The 22,272-nt window shown below is 45.3% G+C and overlaps 1 protein-coding gene across 1 annotated transcript in view; it reads left to right on the forward strand.

Annotated features, from left to right (window-relative positions):
- PAPPA (pappalysin 1) overlaps positions 1–22,272 on the forward strand; it is a 236,225-nt gene that overhangs the window by 211,981 nt on the left and 1,972 nt on the right. The window contains exons 20-21 of the mRNA XM_083597139.1: positions 6,034–6,105; positions 10,553–10,651. Coding sequence (XP_083453265.1) covers positions 6,034–6,105; positions 10,553–10,651 — 171 coding nt within the window. The remainder of the gene's footprint in view (positions 1–6,033; positions 6,106–10,552; positions 10,652–22,272) is intronic.

Below are 22,272 nucleotides of genomic sequence, written 5' to 3' on the forward strand. Positions count from 1 at the left end.
TCCCTTTCTTCCTCTGGCTGCTCCTCCTTCTTGCCCTCATTTGCCATTCATTGCCCTCATTATCCTCAACTTCATTGCCCACATAGCTGTTCAATCCAGTTGGCTGTGACAATCCACAAAAATATGACCTAGTTCACACAAAATCTAAACCATGGTTTAGCGTTATGTGTTAACCCAGCCCAGCAGCTTAACTATGGTTTTTTAACTATGGTTTGTTTGTTTGCTTGCTTGTACCCCGCTCATCTGACTGGATTGCTCCTGCCACTCTTGGGCAGCTTCCAACATACAGTCATACTTCGGGTTGAAGTAGTTTCGGGATGAATATTTTCGGGTTGCGCTCCACGGCGACCCAGAATGGAGTACATTACTTCCAAGTTTTGCTGCTCACACATGCGCAGATGCTCAAAATGATGTCACGCGCATCCACGGAAGCAGCAAAATGCGACCCGCGCATGCACAGACACGCAGTTGCATCTTACGTTTACTTCAGGATGCGAACGGGGCTCCGGAACGGATCCTGTTCGTATCCAGAGGTACCACTGTAAAATGAAAACAGAGCTAAACATCAAGCGTTAAAAACTTGAAGGTTGTCCACTAACCAAGGTTTATAATTCATTTATAAACCATAGTTATAGCTTTGCATTTTGTACAAATCCAGACCTCTTTAATTTTAACTTAAGTGAAGAGTGACAAAAAATTCAAACCACTCTCATGTCTCATCTGCTCTCACTGGTGCTTTTAACTATAATGTAATAAAACAAGGTTTAAATGATCATCCGCCAGACACCTCAACTTAACTATGGTTTAACTATGTTTAACCATGGTTTAGTGTTACATGCAAACTAAGCTTTTATCTACAAGTGTTTCTGTGATGCTGCCACACCAGATGTTGGATAGTGATACTGAGGCATTCAAATGGGCTTCCACAGGCAATGGAATGAAATAGTGCAAATTAGGACAGTGAGGGTGAAGATGGCAATGTAAACAAAGAAGATGACTGGAATAACACTCCTATGTTGGAAATGAGTGTTGAAAACAGCTAAAAATGAATAGTGCTTTACAACACTCAAGGAAATGATCATGGAGTGAAGCAAGTTGTTTATGTTCAGCCCTAATTCAGATTTGTTTAGCTGATGAAGGAGGAAAATGTCCTTTACCCTTACTGTCCTCACCTCATTTGCCTGTAACATGGATTGAAATACCACTTCTCTTCTAGGGATTAAGATCACTGGGTTGCTGCAATCACCTACAAGCTTGCACTCCCCCACTCCCACAACAAGCATAAATTGAGGCCTTTATGAAAGGAACACATTTCCCAAACCACTAGAATTCAATTGAAGATCTTCTGTAGCAGGCCACTGAAGCAGTGTGCAGCTTTCTCCCTTTATATGCCTACCTCTGGGAGACAGAATGCCCAAAACTCACAGCACAGGTTTAACAAATACAGTGGTAGGGATGGCCACAAAGGAAATATGGGCTAGATTGCAGGTGTAAAATTGAAGGCAGCTGTAAGTGTTGGGGGTTGGAGGACACCCATGGCACCTGTATGACATAGGTGTGTCTTGTAGATAACATCAGTGGCCAGAAAGCAGTGTATGGGGGTCATTTGCAGTGCCACAGCCACTGGTTAGCCAGCTGAGAGTGAATGTTATATAAGACAGGGCCATTAGACTTTTACGATGCCTGTTACCACCTTGAAAACTTTCCCTCTGGAATTGAAACCAGGTTGGGGCCAAATGTAACACACTGGCATTTGCTGCAGCCGACACACATTTGCCTTGCAGCTGCTGCTGCTGTTAGCACAAGGACTTGGTATTGCCGTCTTCAAATAAATATTATTAAGAGGAAGAATAGCAACAGTCATTCTTTCCACTTGGAAAAACTTTAAGGCTGTAATCTTGTTTATTTTAAAAGCATTTCTGAATCGTTTCATACGTCAAAAATCTCTAAGCGGTGTACACGAGGTAGGTTAGGTTGATAATGAACTGGTCCAAGATCACCCAGTGCGTTTCAGGCTGAGTGGAAATTACCCCTGTGCCACACTAGCCTCCTTCTCTGCTTTTGTCAAAGAGGATGTCTGGAAATGCCACTCTATTAGGGATGTTTTTTGACTGTATGGAAGAGAAAGTCTTGCTATCTTCTTCTCCCTTGTGTGCCAAGTCTCCCTGACTCCGCAGATCCCTAAGGAGTGAATAACCAAATGAGACAACAGCATATAGTTTTATGGGTTCCAATAGGTCACAATCAGTTACAGCTGTGAACTGTTTGGCATAGGCATCGGGTGAAGCTAAATTATATCACTCCAGCCTGGGACAGCATCTAAGGGTAAATCACCACTAGGGGGCTCTATGACCTACATAAGATAGGGTACCCCCAAGGGGTCACTGTTGGAGGAGTGTCATAGCCCTAGCCCCTGCCTGGATGTCAGACAGAAGCCACTCCTCATGGATCCCTTTAACAGGATACCATTAACCAAGGAAGGGCAAGCTGAGGCTACAACCTCCCCTCCAGCCAAAACCAAGGCTTACCCAGTACCTAACCTCACGAAGTTGTAATGATTGCTATGAGGTAGGCAAACCAAATGGCCGGTGCCAATTTGCCAAGTGGAAAAATTCCTGCCTGGCCCCAATATGGCAGCCAACATGATCCATAGCAAGTATGAATTGCAACAAAATTAGAGGGAGGGAGATGCGGCAGAAGAAGGGACTGCCAGGCTGGGCCACAATTTATACCGCTTCTCCCGGGAGCAGGCCCAGGTGGTATTGATTGGCTGGCTGGGCCTGCCCCCAGGGAAAGCCCATCCAAGACCTGCGGGCTCAGGTCAATCGCCAGTAGGTGGTCAGTTAAACCCCGCCCCCCTCACCAGATCACTGCAGGGCCGCAACCCCACTCACCAGATAAGGTGAGAGGAATTATTGGCACCTCTAAGCTGGTTTGCCCTAAGGGTTCAGGGGGATAGAATCTGTTGCTTTTCCTGCTTCTCATTATCCTGAGGCCCATCTTGATGACTTCATCAATCTTTCCAAATATTAAAAATAAGAACATGCTCCTCTATTCCTCATCTTGCAGTAAATAAGAGATTGAAATGAAATGAAATACTATCTTCCTGTTTGTGGCAAGCACCGGCCCTTCAGTTTCCAGAGGGTTGTCAAGGACTCAATTGGGAAGGCATCTGACCCAAGAAAGGGGGGCCCCTGCTGAATTTTGCAGTCTTCTCGCTCACTCAGCAAATAAACAGCACGGGGCTCTCCTCCTCCCCGCCCCCCTGCCCGGCCTTCCCCAGACTCCTTTTCCTTCCATTTCACACAGACCAGGCCTGTTGCAAGACAGGTGGAGCAATCTGGGCCCTGAGTAATAGTGGAAAATCCGAGTGCATCGGAAAGATAAACAGCCCTGTGCAGATAGTATAAAAGTCCTTTTTCTAGCACATACCAGGTAAGCCTCAAATGACCGAAACTGTAAAAACACACCAAGGTTTCCCCACAGACAGATTAAATTAGCCTTCAGAATTAGCAGGGGGAAAGGGTAAGGTATGTGTGTGTGCATAGACCACCACACTTTTCGTAAAAACCTGATGAGACTGAACACATGCAAAATAAATGCCACCAGTGTGTTGCCATGAAATAGCTTGATAAAATGGTATCCTGTCTCTCAGTATCCTGTTGCTCAGTGGAGGAGCATCCACTTTGCAGAAGTCACCACAGGTTCATTCCCTGGCATCTTCTGGTAGGACTGGGAATGTCAAGTGTATGAAATCCTGTTAGCCAGCGTAGACCGTACTGAGCTAGGTGGACCTATAGTCTGACTCCATGAAAGTCAGCTTTCTATGTTACTGTCTCTTAAGGAAAACGCCATAGCTGAGCAGTAGATCATGGTAGAGCATCTGCTTTGCATGCAGATGCAAAGTTCATTCTGTTCTCCCCGGTTCAATCTGTTCTCCAAGAATTTTCAAAGATCATAGACAAAGGCTCTGAAATTACACCCACAAGCTCCCTTAGTACCCTTGGATGTCGCTCATCAGGCCCTGGAGAAGAACAAAAAATAGAGTGACTCAGAAGCTCTAGATGAGTAGTCAGTTCCTTTATTTGTCCCTCCCCACCCACCCCAAGGGTGGTGGTGAACTTTACAATACCCTCTGAGGTATGTTAGATTTTTCTAGTGAGTGATCTTCAGGTATAGGAGCAGCCCTATCATTAGGCAGAGGGAAGTCGTGACCTCAGGCAGCTGATTTTGGGTGTCATGAAACGACAGCACATTATTAGTACAGTGGTACCTCTGGTCGTGGACGGGATCTGTTCCGGAACTCCGGAGGTGCCTGTTCTGCGCACACATGTGGTGCGATAGAGAGCTTCTGCACATGTGCTCGTGGCAAAACCTGGAAATATACTTCCGGGTTTGCCACGTGTGTATCCTGAAGGATACATAACAACAGAGGCACAGAAGTAAAAGTACTACTTACTTACTTACTTACTTACTTACTTACTTACTTACATATTATATTTTTACAGATAAGAATGGGGAGGGATGCTAACAGGATTTTACTGCCTTATGTCTTGAACATCATATTAGCTATGCCCATCAATTTCAGTTGATCTACTCTAAGAAGAACTAACCTTAGAGACAACACCAGCGGTGGAGCATATGCCTGCGCTGCCCAGGGTGGGTGCGCTCCTGAAGGGGGAATGGCATGGAGGGTGCCATTCCATGCACGGGATAGCCACTCGAGTGTCCGGAGCGGCGTGCATGCCCTGCAGCTGGGGGGGGGAGGGAGCAAGCTGCTCACAGGGGCGGAGCAAGCCACCCATGGTAGACATTTGGCGTGCCAGCCCGCAACTCCCAAGCTGTCAAAATGAAGGGTGAAGGGGGGAATCCCGCCAGCAAAGTGGTGCAGCTCCCCCCTTACCCCGATGGCTCGGGGTAGGCTTGGGAATCGTGGGTAGGCGGCGCACCGAATGTCATCCCCCTCAGTGAGGGCACCCGACCCCCCTTCCTACGCCACTGGACAACACTACATCAATCTACATCAATTTGCATATGATGAAAAATAGTGCTAACTTTAGAAAAGCATTCCTTCTTTTTTAGGTGATGCACATGTGTATCACAGGAAGCCTCCTCTTAAACATGGTGCCCCAATTTTCTCACACACAGGAGGGGAACCTTCTTCTCAGATGACCCTTTTATTCAAATTGGGAGTTCCTCCCCTACCATAATGTTGCCCACTTAATTGACTTCTTTAGTCAATTAACATGTATTCCAGTTTATTCATTCTGATACATCAGCTGAACATTCTAGCCTGACAGATGATGATAATAATAATAATAATAATAATAATAATAATAATAATAATAATAATAATAATTCACATATTATGTTTGCCTCAAGGTGATTTTCAAATGTTCCATGAATGCAGCTACGGCATACACAAGCCTTTGACTTTTACAGAGCTCTTCGGTCACTCAAGCCTAGGAAGGATTTCATATTCTCCCATATTAGGTTCACTCATCATATGGTTAAAGATAAGGATCATGAAATGGACTATATTTTTGTGCACACCTTTTTATCATTACAGCAAAAATTTGCTTTTGTGGCTCATTTTGAAAGTTTGCATTTTTTAAAAAAGTAAAGTTTAGTTGTTGATTTATTTCTTTTTAAGTTTCATTAAGTTTTAGTCTTTTTACTCTGATGAATAAAAATGATGTCCTGTATTAGTATGAGTATGTACTCAATAAATGTTTGCACTTAAAAAAATCCCAGGGTGCACACACACCCTAACGAAATGTGCTGTGCCATCTGTGGCTGTAGCTCAGTTGATAGAGCACCTGCTTTGTATGCAGACCACCGCAGGTTCAGTCTCCAGGAACAGGGTTGCCATATTTAAAAAAGTGAAAATCCAGACACGGTTTGGGGCACAGTTGTGAGCTTTTTAAAGTTTTGCCCATAGCTGTAATGAGCTAGATAGACCAGTGAGTCTGACTTGATATAAGACAGTTCCTTCTGTTCCTAATGTCTCCATGCTTCCTTTCCTCCATCTAGAACGTTGTCTGCACTGCTGAACTCAAGTGGTATCCTCATCCTGCACTGATCCACTGCATCAAGGGTTGTGAGGTGAGCATCCATGAGCCAACTCTTGCATATGTGTGCATGTGTGTGTTAAACCAAGCAATACTAAGAAGAAGAAGAGGAGGAGGAGGAGTTTGGATTTGATATCCTGATTTATCACTACCCTAAGGAGTCTCAAAGCGGTTAACAATCTCCTTTCCCTTCTTCCCCCACAACAAACACTCTGTGAGGTGAGTGAGGCTGAGAGACTTCAGAGAAGTGTGACTAGCCCAAGGTCACCCAGCAGCTGCATGTGGAGGAGCGGGGAATCGAACCCAGTTCACCAGATTACAAGTCCACTGCTCTTAACCACTACAACACGCTGGCTCACTAATTAATAAGATGCATCAGCTGATTGTGGAGTTTTGTGGATCCCCTTGAAGCATGCTCCACAATATCTCTGAAGGCAACCCCCCCCCAAGTGTAATCTGACCTTAAATGATGTCAAACTTTGCCTGCAAGGGGTTCGGGAGATAAGAATCTGACCAACTGGGCAGATCCAGCTCCCTATCCCTGTCCTAGCAAGAGGAATTCATTGTTCCTATCGAAACGCTGTTGAGTACACAGTGCACTTTGCATGAGGCTACCCTTGTATGTGATCTAGAAGCTGCAGCTATAGCAGAATGTGGTGGCCAGGCAGCTCGCAGGAGCAAGCTACTGGGCACATGTTGCTTGCCAGCTGAGAGAGCTGCACTGGTTGCCAGTTTGCTACTGGACCAAGTTCGAGCTCCTTGAGTTAGTTCCTTGTGTCTGAAATTGGAGATCAGGCATTGGGGTGAGGGAAGGAGCAGCTGTGGAGATCAAATGGGTGGGGAGAGGAGAGAAAGCGGAGCCACTCCAACACATGGTTTGAGGGGGAGGCGATGGGGATGGGGGACCATCAAGCTAGGGCAGCCAGTGGTGGCAGCCAGCAAAGTTGGAAGTCCACTGTGGCTGCTACTGCTGCTTTCCTGCTGACTGAGAATAGCTGCTCCACCAGGGGAAGGCAGTGCCACAGGGCCTTGAAGTATGGGCGATACTGTTCTCTGTCAGTGTGAGGGGAAGGCAGCACCTTGCAGTTGGCTGCCCTGGTCTCCCTCAGCATGAGGGAAGGCAGCTAAGATCAGCAGTGTTTTCCACAGAGATCATCATGTGATATTGGCAGTGCCTTGAAATCGGCTGCTCTGCTCTCTTCTTAACCTGAAACTGTTCTTAACTTGAAGCACCACTTTAGCTAATGGGGCTCCTGCTGTCGCCATGCCACCGCTGCACAATTTCTGTTCTCATCCTGAAGCAAAGTTCCTAACCCAAGGTCCTATTTCTGGGTTAGCAGAGTCTGTAACCTGAAGCGTCTGTAACCCGAGGTACCACTGTATTGCTGAGTCAAAATCGTTATCGTGTTGCGATTTCAAAACCGATTTTGGCCAATATATTGAAAAATTGCACAGCGCTAAAACAGACCATAAAATATTACAATGCAAAAATGACAAAAAAATAGTTGGGGAGGAGGCAAGGGATGGGGCCACAGACCCCCTGGTGCGTTCCACAAACCCCGAGGAGTTCCTGGACCCCTAATTGGGAACTACTGGTCTAGAGTTTAAGACATTCCTAATCCTACCTGGAGATCTCAAGGATTGAACCTAGGGCCTTCTGCATGCAAATCAGATGCTCTACCACTGAGCTATGACCATTTGCCTAATAATAAATTAAGACTCCGGCCTTCAGAGCTGATTTTAAATAAGAACATAGAGAGCTGCCATTCACTAAGTCAGACCATATAGCTCAGTATTGTGGCTCTCCAGGGTTTCAGATAGGAGGCATTCCAAGCCCTACCTGGAGATGCCAAGAGTTGGAACTTTCAGTGTGCAAAGCAGATGTTCCACCATTGAGCTACAGCCTTTCCCCAAAATCCAGTGTCTTCAAAAACCTTAAACTCTTAAAAAATAACCCCCACTGTTTCTCTTTTCTTTATTACCTCTTCTCACCTTAGAGCTTTCTGGTGACACTTACATCACTCATTTCACACTTTTCCTTGAACTAAAAATTACCTGCAACAAATTCCAGTCCCCCCTTTAGAGAAAAGACCACGTATATAGGAAGCAGAGGATTGAAAAGAAAGGGAGGAAGAGATGAAAGAGAATCTTAATACCTATGATTAGAAGTTGTCTCACTGCTCCATTAATAGATCTGTGTTTACGCTTTGCACTTAACTCATCTCCTTGAAATTAGCTCACTCGCTCTTGAGGTGTGTATGTGCATACAGGCATAGTTTTGGCCAAGACGTGTTATTTTCACTCCCTGGTACAGCTACAAGATTTGATTAAGGGTGTGTGTGTGAATTTTCCAGTAGGTCTCCTATGTTTGCTTAAAGTCATTGCAAAGCTACAGAAAAGGGATGAGGGTGTGAGAGATGGAGCTCTGAGCACCTTGGAGGAAGGCAAACAACAACCACACAACAATGTGCAATCAAAAGATGCCAAGGTGTATACATGTGAATGTATTCAAATGATCCTCCTAGCCAGTCTTCCCCAAGCTGCTGCCCTTCAGATGTTTTCAGACTACAACTTCCATCATCTGTGACCATCAGTCATGCTGGCTGGGTGTTATAGGAGTTGTTGACTGACATCATCTGTAAGGAACCAGCTTGGAGAAGTCTGGTTATTTTCTCCCTGCACTGTTGGAGGCAGCAAACCTCTGAATGTCCGTTGCTGGGAATCACCAATGGGGAAAGCACTGTTGTACTCAAGTCCTGCTTGTGAACCTCCCAGAGGCATCTGGGTGACCCGTGTGAGAACACGATGCTAGACTAGATGGGCCTGTGGAAGAGTTTTGTTGCTGTTTCAATTTCTCTTCTACTGTACAGTGGTATCTTGGGTTAAGAACTTAATTCATTTTGGAGGTCCGTTCTTAACCTGAAACTGTTCTTAACCTGAAGCACCACTTTAGCTAATGGGGCCTCCCACTGCCGCTGCACTGCCACTGCACGATTTCTGTTCTCATCCTGAAGCAAAGTTCTTAACCCGAGGTACTATTTTTGGGTTAGCAGAGTCTGTAACCTGAAGCGTCTGTAACCTGAAGCGTCTGTAACCTGAAGCGTCTGTAACCTGAGGTACCACTGTATTGTGTTGCTGTACAGTGCCATAGAGTCCATCAATGAATAAAGAGGAATTTAGAAATTTACAGTGAGCAAGCTGACAGCTCTCCTGTCATGGTACTCAATGAAGGGCATTGATGCTCCCCTCTAGCCCCTCAAGGGCAGGTTTACGTATGGAGAGAGGAATAACTGTGATTTAAAAACTTATGGGGTCTAAAATGTTTCACAGTGTCCCCTTGAAATATTTATGAGCTTGACCTTGGCTCCACAGAAAGGAAAGAGTGCCAAAATGTCCTCACTGATTGTTCTTCAGATGTCCCTATGTTTTATTTCTCCTGCTATTAAAAAACAAAACAAAACAAAACCCCACACAATTAATTAGCTGCAAACAAAACAAGGGCTGCTTTTAGCTCCCTACTTCATTTTCCAGAGACAGTTTCTTCTTCCGAAAGGACAGCGTGTGTCTCCATCTAGGATTAGCGGAACAGGAGAGCCCTAATGGTCACATAATGGGAACTGTGGGATGCAATTAAGTGACCCCCACCTGCAAAAACAGCAGCAGGCAAGACAGTTTCATGGGGAAACAATGAAATGGTGTGATTTTTGTGCAAGCAGCCAACTGTGTTGTAAGTGCGTAAGAAGAGCCCTGCTTCTGGATCAGGCCAAAGATCCATCTAGCCTAGCATTGTGTCCTCACTAGGTCAGCCAGGTGCCCCAGTGAGATGCCTGCAAGTAGGATCTGAGCACAACAGCGCTTTCCCCACCTTTGAATGCTAGTAAATGGCATTCAGAGGCATACTGCCTCCAACTTTGGACATGGAACATCATTATAGCTAGTAGTTATTGAAAGTCTGCACCTCCTTGTATTTGTCCAATCCACTTTACAAGCCACCCAAGTTGGTGGTCACCTACTGCATCTTGTGGGAGTGAATTGCACGGTTTAAGTATGTGCCGTTCAAAAGTGGAATTTGGAAGTCAGAATCCATCAGCCATTCAAAGGCAACTTCAAGCCCTGCTTGGCTGGGCGTGGATTTACCTTTGTGGCACAGCATGCTGCATGTCACAGGAGAGGTGAAATGAATCACCGGTTGTAATAGTGACACCAGGTAATTGACCAATAGGCCTTGTCCATCAGCCAGAAGGCCTGCTGGGGTATAAGTGCCGTTGTGCCCAGGTCTTGTTTGTAGGCTTCCCATTGGGGCATCTAGCTGGCCACTGTGAGAGCAGGATGCCGGAGGGTCTGGGCCATTGGTCTGATCCAGCAGGGTTCTTGGATTCTTAAAGGCATGATATAGGTTGCATCATCATCATCATCATTATTATTATTATTATTATTATTATTATTATTATTATTGTCTCAATTTGGCTTCTTTCTTTCAGCCTTTTATGGGAGACAACTATTGTGATGGGAACAATAACCGAGCCTTTTGCAACTATGATGGTGGGGACTGTTGTGCCTCAACAGTGAAGACTAAAAAGGTAAGCTGGCACCCTCCTGCTTTTATTGCAGCCCCATATGGAAGAAGAACACTAGAGGGAAGTGTATTGCTGTTACTTCATTAGGGCAGTGTTAGGCAACCTGTGGCCCTCCAGGTTCTATGGAACTACAACTCACATCATATCCCTAGCCACTGGCTGTGCTGGCAGGGGCTGATAGGAGTTAAGAAGGCATCTCAAAGGCTACATGTTCCTCATCTCTGTGTTAGGGATGTCAGTGACAGATCTCTGCAGATAGTTCTGGGTTCAAAGGCATAGCTTGCTTTGTTCAGATGTGCCAGAAAGTACTGGTACATTTGGGGATGTTTTATTTCCTGTGGAACATGCTGCCACTCTTTTTACTTGTTTCTTGTCTTGATGCTGGGCCTTAACTACCATGATGTGTTAGGAGAGCACCAATCAGAGTTAATATTTTAATGGGGTTAAATTACTAGCTCAGGGGTAGAGTGACTGCTTCTCATGCAGAAAGTCCCATGTTGATTCTCCAGCCTCTTCAGGTAGGGCTGGTGGTATCCCCACTCTGAAACTCTGGAGAGTCACAGCTGCCAGTCAGTGTAGATAATGGTCTGACTCTGCATAAGGCAGCTTCCTATGTTCCTAGTAGGTAACTGGCTGATTTCTATCCTGACTCACTTCTGTTGAAATGGAAGAAGCACTGCAACACTAGAATAGAACCTCTCCAAAGTGGAGTACACAGATCTGCCAGAAATTCTTAAAAATATTGGCCGTATTTAAACAATGAAATAAATGCACAAAGTATTGGACATTTGGTGTTTTTCTGCAAACACCGAGCAATTAGTACAAAGTCGACGTGTTCCCTGGCTAATTCCACTTGTAACAGTGAATCAAAATAGAGGTCAAAATGTACTGTCCAAGTAAAGTAACAAAGCTTTTGGTGAGATGTGAACACATCTGGAGCGGATAGCGGAGTAAAATTATCTATATCAAAATTTATCTACATCAGAGGTAGGCAATGTGGTGCCCTCTGTATCTTTTTGGACTGAAACTCCTATCATTTTTGGCTAATAGTTATGCTGGCCTGGCATGATAGGAGTAGGAGGCCAACAAAATCTTTAGGGCATTATACTGACTATCCCAGATCTGTATATTTGCTCCAAAACAATTGAATTGAATGAATACAAGCACATTAGGAGAACAGAGAGCTGCAATACTGAGCCATACTTTTAGTCCGTCTAGCTCAGGATTGTATAAACTTATTGGCAGTGTTTCAGACAGGAGTCAGTCCCAGCCCTACCTTGAGATGCCCGGGATTGAACCTAGGACCTTCTGCATGCAAAGCAGATGTTCTGCCAACTAAGCTACAATTACCATTTGTTGTTTGATGCTTTTTCTGCTTGGAAATTGTGATTCGGTTTATGCCCCTCTTTGTAATGTGTGTTGTTCTGTGGCTTCCAAGAGCTTGCAGGTACCTGTTGGGTTTCGGATTCAGACGCTGGGTCATTCGGACAGTGGGGCCCAGCCCTGAGAAATATTTTCCTGTCTGTGATCAGGGGCATCTAACCCATAGACATGAGTGGCTTGGGGCACCGGGGCGCCAGATTTTGGAGGGCACCACAGGCTGAGTGTCCGGGAAGGAGAGTCAGGGCGTGCTCCCTTCCCCGCTCTGGGGCAGCCCACTCCTCTCCTCTCAGCTACCCATTGGAGTGCGCTGCATCCTGCTCAGGGAAGCCCCTTTGTGTCCCCTCCCTCTGGGGCTGCCTGGGCATCTGGCGGGTGCAATTGGGGGCAGGCGCGGCATGGGGTGGGCATGTCTCTCCCGCCCCTCTCTGGCTGCGTTGCTGCCTGCGCGCCTCTCTGTGGAGTCTGCGAGAGGAGCAGGGAAGCACCCTGTGCAATTCCAGCACCGAGCAAGGATGGGAGGCTGTCTGGGCTGCGATCTGGGCGCCTCTTACTTACATGCAGCACCGAGCGCATGTCAGACCATGCGATGTAAACGAGCTGGACCGAAGTCCCCCCCCCCCTTAAAAAAGGTCGACAACTCTGGGAAACGGGGGGGGGGGGCAGATATTTGCACCACGGTGCCAGATATGCTTAAGACGGCCCTGTCTGCGACCCTTGACTGTAAAGCAGATTCTTGCCATCGTTTGCTGAAATAGAGTAACCCCACCTGCATCCTTGCTTTGCCCTTTGAGGTACTTTGTCAGTGGAATGTTAAAATGGTATGTTCCAAAAGGGGGAGAAGAATGAAAGGCAAGAGAAAGGAGGGCGTTATGTATCAAAATACTCTGACTGCTTTGTCTTCCAAGCATGATTGTGCCACCTTCACAAAAACAAGCCTAGAATGAACTTGTATGTGAAGGCCAGACTAAGGAAAGTGGAGGGGGAAAAGAAAGGAAGGGCATGAGAGAGGAATTTAATAAAGTTTGCATATTTAAATATGAATCTGCCTAATTTGCACTTTCTGAAACAACATGCACACCAGAACATAGCCACCTTTCAAAATTTACACTTCTCCAAATTTTGCAATGCAGTTTCCCACCCCAATAATATGTGCAGAAATGCATATAACCAAAGTAAAATGCACATAAAAGATACATACACTTGGGAAAACAAAGTAGAAAAATTCACTATAGCTAGGGAAATTGTCTTGCAAAAATGTGTCTATTAGACAAAATTGCATTGAAAAAGTGTCTCATAGGAGAAAATTGCAGTAAAATGCTGGCAAATTTTCACAAGGACTTAAAAAAATAAATATTACAACCTGAAGTGGAGACCTGAACTTAATACTGGAAAACAAAGAAACTGAAATGGATGGTTTGCCTATCCCTACCAGTTTGCAAAGGTTTTTCAAGACACACGCTCCTATGAACCAGGCAGGCTGTCTTGCTAGTTCAGCAGGAAGGCAGTGTGTAGCCAGCCAGCAGAATGAACATGTTAATCTACTGAGCCGCTTGCCCTGCAATTGACCTGGGAGCGTCTTTGAGGCTCAACAAAGAGTGTTCCATCCAGCCTTTCCTAACTAATGGCAGGGAATGGGGCCTTCTTCTAGGGATCCAGAGGGGATAAGGTCCTCCATTAAGGACAAACAAAATCCTATTTCCTTTTAATGTCTGCGACCTCCTGACCCTCCCAAGATTCCCAGCTCCCTCATAGCTTGAATGCTTAGTGAAGCTTTCTACCTTCTTATTTTCTCCACTGCATAACAATTGTAAAGGGAGACAAATGCTTTAGAACAGCAGAACTACACTGTTAAATTGAGCAAGCAAGCCAGCAATTGTGTTTGTGTGTGTGTATTGATGGTGGAGGCATTAACTACATACCTCTAGGGTGATTGTTGACCAGAAAGGGTTGGATTTTGCAGACATATTTGCAAATCATTTGGTACCTGTTTATTTATTGTATTTATTGGTTTTCTGCAAAGTTATAAGCAGAGCAGAGCGCGCTCTCTCTCTCAACATTTATTTGTATACTACCTAATCAAAAAGAATAAACAGATAAAAGACCTCTAAGTGGTTCACATAAAATAATCTAAAACATCAAACTCTTAGAACAAGTGGACATAAAAAAAATATCAAAATATATAAAAAGCTGAAATACATTGGGCAGCAACCAAAGGAATATAGCCCAGTCCTCTGCTAAAATGAATATCAGACAACTACATTTCAGTTTCACATCTAAACACAGATGTTGGAAAGTGTATGGTAACTAGGAGATGATATATTAGTTAGATATTATCCTTCCTTACTCAGGTTTGTGAGTACAGCAGAGTACATCCCTTTGCAGCAGAATAGGAAGCTGTTGATTCAGCTGGTTACAGCCTTTTTGATGAAGCAACCAGGATGCCTTGGTGCAGCCTGGAATCTTCCAGGTATTTCCCCCTTTTAGCCCACTTAAAACAATAACAACACACAAAGAAGTCTTTTTAGAATAAAATAGTGTTTACTCACAGATCACATTCAGTAGCAATCTGGAGGTACATTTGTGTGTGTATAGGATGATGGTGTCAGAAGCAGTGGTAGAAAATGCATGATGAAGGCAAACGAGCAAGATGGAGTAAGAGAGAGAGAGATACAGGACCAGCCCTTCTTATAAGTTACGCACATCTCACCCAGGAGGAGTGGCTCCTGCAGGTTTGACAGGAAGTTCTCCCTGTTGGATCCACATTCCACTGTGTGCCCATTCTAGCAAACAGGACTTTGCTGCTCTTTCTGGATATCCCTCAAAAGAGGAAGCCTGTTGTATCACCTCTGAATCCCAGTTGCTGGGAATTGCACATGGGGAGAGCACTTTTGCACTTGTGTCCCGCTTGTAGGCTTCCCATTGGGGCATCTAGTGGCTGCTGTGAGCAGAGGATGCTAGACAAGATAGACCTTTGGCCTGATCCAGCAGCTAGACTATTCATATTCATATTCTTGTTTATGTTATTTGTGAATGGCAGTGGTCACCTTCTTTCTCCCTAAAGGTCAGGCGGTTCTTGGTCACTGTGGCCACAATTCCTTATCAAATATTCCAGGATTCTCAACTCACCATGACATATCTTTTCACTGCAATGTTTTCTTCATAGGGTTTCCTGCCCACCACGAGTGGAGTTAGGGGGGGAAATTATAGGTTGTAATAGTGGACTGTTTTTTCATTACATTATTAAGATCCAGGATAAGCATCACAGCACTTTTTTAAAAATGACTCAATTCTTTGCTTGTTTTTACATTGATGTGTGCCTCCTAAATATATATATCACACACACACACCCATCCTACTTCCATCATCCCTGACTAGCTAACTCAGAGATCTTGGAGCACAGCATCCTGGTAACATAAGGATGCTTGAATAATGCAGTCTTTGCAAATGCATAGGAACATAACAAGAAGCCTTATACTAAGTCAGACCATTGGTCCACTTAGTTTTGTCTACACTGACTGGCAGTAACTCACAAGGACCTCTCCCAGCCCATCTTAGAGATGCTGAGGATTGAACCTGTGGCCTTCTGCGTGCACAGCATATGCTCTACCACTGAGCTATGGTCCTTCCCCAATAGCCATTGGTCCTTCTAACTCCATGTAGTCTACACTGACAGGCAGCTCTCCAGGCTTCCATATCTTGGGTGAGAAACTGATAAAACAATAATGTTCTAGACAAAACATGGTGCCCTTCAGATGATGTTGGACTCCAGTTCCCATCAGCCTTAGCCAGCATGGTCAGTGGTCAGGGGTAGTGAGAGTTAGAATCCAACAATATCTGAAGAGCTACCCCTGCTGTGCTGAAATATGTTTGCACTGGAAGACACAGGCAGCCAACCACTACTGAGCTCTTCCTGTCTGGTGTATAATCTGGCTCTGTGTGTGTGTAACTTCTCTTGCTGGCTGAGAAAATCTGGATTGCTTTTGCTCACCTGCTCTCTCTTTTGTCAGGAGGTTCCATGGCTGGAGCGACCTCTCCTCACAGTCCACATCCGCGAATCATGAATAATGAGCTCATTCTAATTGCAAAAAGATGGGCCTCTGTTGCCTCTGCCAGAACCATTGCTTCCTTAAAGCAAGGATCAGGCCATTGAATTCCACAATATTGCCTCACTACAGACTGGGAGGGGAATATCGTAGCACATGTGCTTTTAGCGATTCCGTTATACATCAGATACACACAGAGTATCAAAGCAATTTGGGGAAAAAGAAATGACCTACATGTTTATTTATTTATAAAAAGAGGCCATTTTAAGTTGTCAGTTCAACAGTCTTTTGGCTGATTCGCAAAACAGGTGCTGATCTTGGAAAGGAAGCACACATTTTAGAGAACCTGACACTGTTTTATCAGAAATGCACATAAACACAAATTGCAGTCTGTTTACAGCAGGAGTGGGGCAAGTCTTTCTTCCATTGAGGGCTACATTCCCTTGGGAGTAATCGGTTAGGCGGATTACATGCTGGAAGTGTGCAAAGCCAGAGCAAAACAAGCAACCCTCTCTCTCTTCAGTCACCCTTCTTTGCTCTTTTTTATGATAGTGGAGGGACAGATCTCTGTTACTTGCAGAGGGTTTTCCTCTTTCCCTATTCTTTTCCCATCAGTCTACCTGTTCTGACCCCCCTCTCATCCATCCTTCCCTCTCTCTTTCTCTGGGCTCTCTCCCTACCCATGTGAACTGCAGGCTGACCACCCCTCCTTTAGCAAAAAACAAAAACAAAAATGGCCAGGGCAGATGGGATTTGACTCAAGCAGTCAACCTGACATGTTTGCATAGTGATAGTGAATACTTGGTAGTGAATAACTGGCAGAACCCAAAGTAAATTTATGGATGTAAGGCTTGGAGAATATGGTTATAGGTTCAGCAGTAGCTGGCAAGTGGGTGCTTACCTGACCTCCTGTCATGGGCATCAGTGTGACTTACTGGTAGGAGGAGGATCAAGGCAGCAACAAGGGTCTGGTGCAAAGGCACCATTGCAAACACCAGGTCAGCTCCACCAGGACACTTGCCATGCCCCAGCCTCACCCCTCCTTCCTCTTTCCAGAATGTTGCAGCGATACTGGTGATGGAAGCTCAGGCGACCACTCCCTTCTCTGCTGATTGCTACTTGCATAGGCATCTGGTTGGCTGGTGTGAGAACAGAGTGCTGGGCAAGGCCCTTTGGTCTGATCCAGCAGGGCTCTTCTGTTGTCCTGATACACAATAGCTAGGATCTAAAATAAATCATGCTACAATATTTATTCTCACACGGATCTCTACCAGGGGTGCCCAAACTTTTTTCAAAGAGGGCCAGATTTGATGAAGTGAGCATGCGTGAGGGCTGGCCAAAGTTGTTGGCCTTTTTTTAGGATTGAGCTTTTGAGGGGATTTTACCCCAGGAAATAAACTGCCACAGGGGCCGAATTAGGCCCCTGAAACAGGCTTTGGAAACGCCTGTGGCCTACTAAATCTACTGACAATGTCGTTCAGGTTTCCCTCCCCCCACCCCAATATAGGAAAAAGAGGAAGAGAGAAAAATATCCAACAATTTTAGGAATTTCATGGTGCAGAAATGTTCTGGGTCTTGCTTACCCTTAGAAATGCGTAATTTGTGAGCTATTATCTTCAATAGGCAGAGTCCACGTATTCTTATACCACAGCGAGATGTTAAAGTCCTGGAAATTCCACATAATTCCAGCATCCACCTAAGAAGTTCCTTAGTTTGGAAACGTGCTGTTTCATTATCTCATAAGTTTAGAAGGTCAGGTTGTGGGAAGGCTTGAGTGGGGCATTTATTTATTTGTTGGTTTGCTTGCTTTTGGTACTGTATTTCTTTAAAAAAAATCCATCAAAAGTTTTGATGCCAGAGGGCATTCCCAACATAAGTTGAAGAATATTCTCCTATTGTCGCAACTATGCCAACAATTCTATGGTGCATTTGATCTCCTGTCAGAAAGCTGCACAAAAGTACAATGCCACCCATGCAGAATTTTTAAACGACATTCCCTTAACGTAAGCTGAGGTAGATTTATAGAACTTAGAAGATGATGATGATTTATTAAATTTGTATACTGCCCTGTACCCACAGGTCTCAGGGCAGTTCGCAGGATAAAATCACAATATAAAACCGCAAAATACATAATCAAAATAAAAACAACCCAGTACACCCCCCCTCCCTGCCAAAACATTTTAAAAGGGCATTGGATGACAATCAACCAAAGTCCTGGTTAAAGAGAATTGTTCTTGCCTGGCACCTAAAGCTGTGTAATAAAGGCGCCATGCAAGCCTTCCCCAGAAGAGCATTCCACAGATGGGGAGCCACTGCAGAGAAGGCCCTTTCTCATGTTGCCACCCTCCAGACCTCTCATGGAGGAGGCACACAAATATATTGCAGTCCACTTAAGAGTCATTTCTTTTCAATTGTAGATTCCTTCTCCCAGGTAAGCTTAAGACCTTCTAATGGTTAAAAAAGGTAAAGGACCCCTGGATGGTTAAGTCCAGTCAAATTCGACTATGTGGTATGGCACTCATCTCCACTTTCAGGCTGAGGGAGCCAGCGTTTGTCCATAGACAGCTTTCCAGGTCATGTGGCAAGCATGACTAAATCACTTCAGGTGCAACAGAACACTGTGATGAGTGGCAGAGCACACGGAAACACCATTTACCTTCCTGACGCAGCGGTACCTATTTATCTACTTGTGCTGGTATGCTTTAGAAGTGGTAGGTTGGCAGAAGGTGGGACAGAGCAATGGGAGCTCACCCTGTTGCACGGATTCGAACTGCCGACCTTCTGATCAGCAAGCCCAAGAGGCACAGTGGTTTAAACCACAGAGCTACCCATGTCCACTTCTAACGGTCACATAGATTTATCAAGAAGTTCCATATAAATAACAGATACCAGTCATCAAAATGTTTATTCGGCTTTACGCCCATCATGAAACACAACACAACAAAACAAATCAAAACAAATCAAATCAAATCAAATAAAACAGTGGACTCGATACCAGTCCTCTGTCCCAATGGCCCAGGTGTAATAACAAATCCTCTAGATTTAGTAAGGGATCTAGTAACTTGTGCCTTAAGGGCAGGATAAGCCAATAAACGTCAAAACATATCTGCCCTGGATCTCCTACAGCTAGCCTGACTTGCTCACTAAAAATTTGAACATTATTGGTACTAAAATCACATAACAAGTTCTTTTTCTCCCAGGATAAAATGATTCTCCTCAGGCTCATTTTCCTAACCTGTGGGAGGCAGCCTAATGGCAGCAGTGGTGAATATCTCAAATGCCACCTCCTCCCCTGTAGAACCTATCAGATGTTTAGGGTGGAGGGCACTCTTCGTAGTTCTGCTACCCCCAGAAGCTCAGTGTGGTGATGGTGGCTCAGGAGAGGTCCTTCTCTGCAGCAGCCTCTAAGTTGTTGTTCTCCCTCCACACAGAAGTGCATTTGGCATCCTTATTGTACAGCTTTCTTCAAAGACACATCTTTTTGCTCTACTCTTTTGTCACGTGAGATGTATATTTTCAGGAACCACCCTTTATGTGACTGCAAGTTTTTGAAAAAACGGTTTTTAATGTGTTTTAGATTGTAACCCACCTAGAGATTGTGGGGTAAAGTGATGATGAAGAGAAGGACAAGGTCATGATAATAACAGTGGCTTATGTGACACGCTCAAAAATCCATGGCATTTGAGCTTTTGTCAAGTGGGAAGGAAAGCACAGTTCATTCTAAGGGCACATCCGTTACCTTGGCTTTTGACAGTTGCAGTATTTTGTTTTGTGGGACCCACCTCTTCATTTGAATTCATACTGTCCTGTTCCATTTGGAACAGTTCTCCTTGTTTTATAATTATAAAAGGCTTTGCTTGTTTTCATATCTGTATATTATTCCCAGCCTGGGACCTTATGATGAAGGGCGGGTACAAAATATTGTACGTGGACAAATATGTAGGTGGTCCCAGGTTAAGTCCCCTCCCAATGAGATCTGAGCATGGAGAGCCACGGTCAGTCAAAGTGGACAACACTAAGTGTGCTGGGTCATAATTAACTGGCAGGGCACAAATGTTGCATGTTTCCTAGCATCGTCAGGGAGGATGGGGAATGTCCCCTGCCTTAAGCCCCGGAGAGCTGCTCCCAGCCAATGCTTGCAATTCTGAAGTAGACGGACCAATGCTCTGACTCTGTTTAAGGAAGCTTCCTACATTCCTATGCCCAAAGTCTCCAAGAGCCCTGGCAAATTGTGATTTTATGCCAGCCTAGGATGGCCACAGCAGTGAAGGGCTATTACCTTCCAGCCCTACTTATAGGTTTCATGGAGGCACCTGATTAGCTGACACTGGAAACAGATTGTGGCTTAGATTGGTTTTAGTGTGCAGCGGGGCTTGGGGGATCTCACCTTCCTCTGGCCTCCTCTGTTGGCGATGAAGCTTCCAGTGCCTATCATATTACTAGACCTTCAGTGTTCCCTCCCTTCTCTCAGCATAATGTTTTCCTCTGTGGTAGGACTTCTGGAATCTTTCCTGTAGAGGATTGAGACACTATGTCGGGAAGGAAAATCCACATGGATTTCAACAGGAAAACTCCTCAAGGAGGAGCTGACCTGAATCGAGTACCCTCCTTGTTCCATGAAGAAGAAGGAGAAAAATCCTCCCATCTGCGGAGGAACATTGGAACATCCTCGCTGCTGCTGAAACTGCATTGATGCTTCCTAGTCAGTGGTTTCCCCAGTAGTTACTTTTGAAGGATCTCCACAGCTTTGAAAGCAGAGCACTATAATGGAAGATCTGTCTGGTGCCAGATGGTGGGGACCCAGTTATCTGCGTTGAGATCCTTCCAGCCCCTGGTGGAAAAGTCTGCCAGGTTGTGGGGGGGGAACCAGAGGTGACCCAGCCCCCCTCATTCTGCATAATTTGGGTGCAAAGAGAGAGTGGCATGTTGTGAAGAGGCAGGTAGGGACATGCATGGAGAAGGGAGGCGTTGCCTAGCAATGGGAGGACACACATATGTATGTGTGGCATGTGCATTCCCAGAAGCACCCATAACAAATGTGTCAGCAGAGAGGACAGGTGGGAGGGTCTCCTTACATGACCTGTACCATGGTGAAGAAGAAGAAGAAGAAGAAGAAGAAGAAGAAGAAGAAGAAGAAGAAGAAGAAGAAGAAGAAGAAATTGCCATAGCAGGAGGAAGCCAATGTGTCAACAGGGAGGGAACACACATTTATGCTTGCTAAAAACATCTGAACAGGTTGTGGCATCGTTCAGGAAGGGAAGGGAATTAGGTCATTAACTCTGGCTCAATAAATGGAAAAGACTCTTGGGAATTCATCCCAGGCACCAAAGTCTCTCCACCCCCACCCCAACCCCAGTTTTGCCCTGCTCTTTACTTTATGTAAATTCCTGATGCAATCCACTGAAATCAACTTCCTTTCGCCAAAGCAACACCCAGCTGCTGCTCCAGTTCCTGCCTTCGCTTCTTCGGTTAAAGAGACAGGAAGCTGCTCTTGCATGATAGCCTTCTTCCATTCCTTGCAAGCCCCTCACCCACCCTCACTTGGCAAAATGTGACCTCCTACCCCAAATCCAGAACTCTGCTCACCTGGGAAAGCTGGGCAGGGTCTTGCTCTACCTGATGCAAGCTTTATAATATGAGAGAGAAAGAGAGAGAGAGAGAGAGAGAGAGAGAGAGAGAGAGAGAGAGAGAGAGATATCCTGTTCACTTTTGAACATTGCAAAATGAAGCCTGGGTCTGATCTGGATTGGATCCTAACTGTTAGGGAGGGCAAGTGTGAGCAGGGTGGGTGGGTTATTGTAAATGCTGGCAGATTATTGCTATTAGCATAGGGGTGTGGAATCTCAGGCCCAGGAGCAAAATGCAGCCTCTTAGGCATGTATATCCAGCCGTTGGAACTGCCCCCCCCCCCCGTAAGCCACACCGCTTTATTGGCCCAGGCACCTCTGTCCAGCCTTTGGGTCATTCCCAGGTCACACTGGCCCAGCTCCTCAACTTAAGTGCTTAAATGTGCCCCTAAACTGAGACAAGGCCTCTTTGGTCGCCTGGGTGGAGGGTGGAGGAGGCAGGTGGCAGATATAGAAGCCTCTTAACTTTGTATAGTAGGTTCATAGCATTACAAAAGGCAAGCATCTTCTCAGTTCTGCACCCACTTTTGATTCTGATCCCACCCAACTCCAGCTATGGACTACAGAAAAG

Source organism: Podarcis filfolensis (assembly GCF_964270895.1).
Source record: "Podarcis filfolensis genome assembly, chromosome: Z".
NCBI classification, from domain to species: Eukaryota; Metazoa; Chordata; class Lepidosauria; order Squamata; family Lacertidae; genus Podarcis; species Podarcis filfolensis.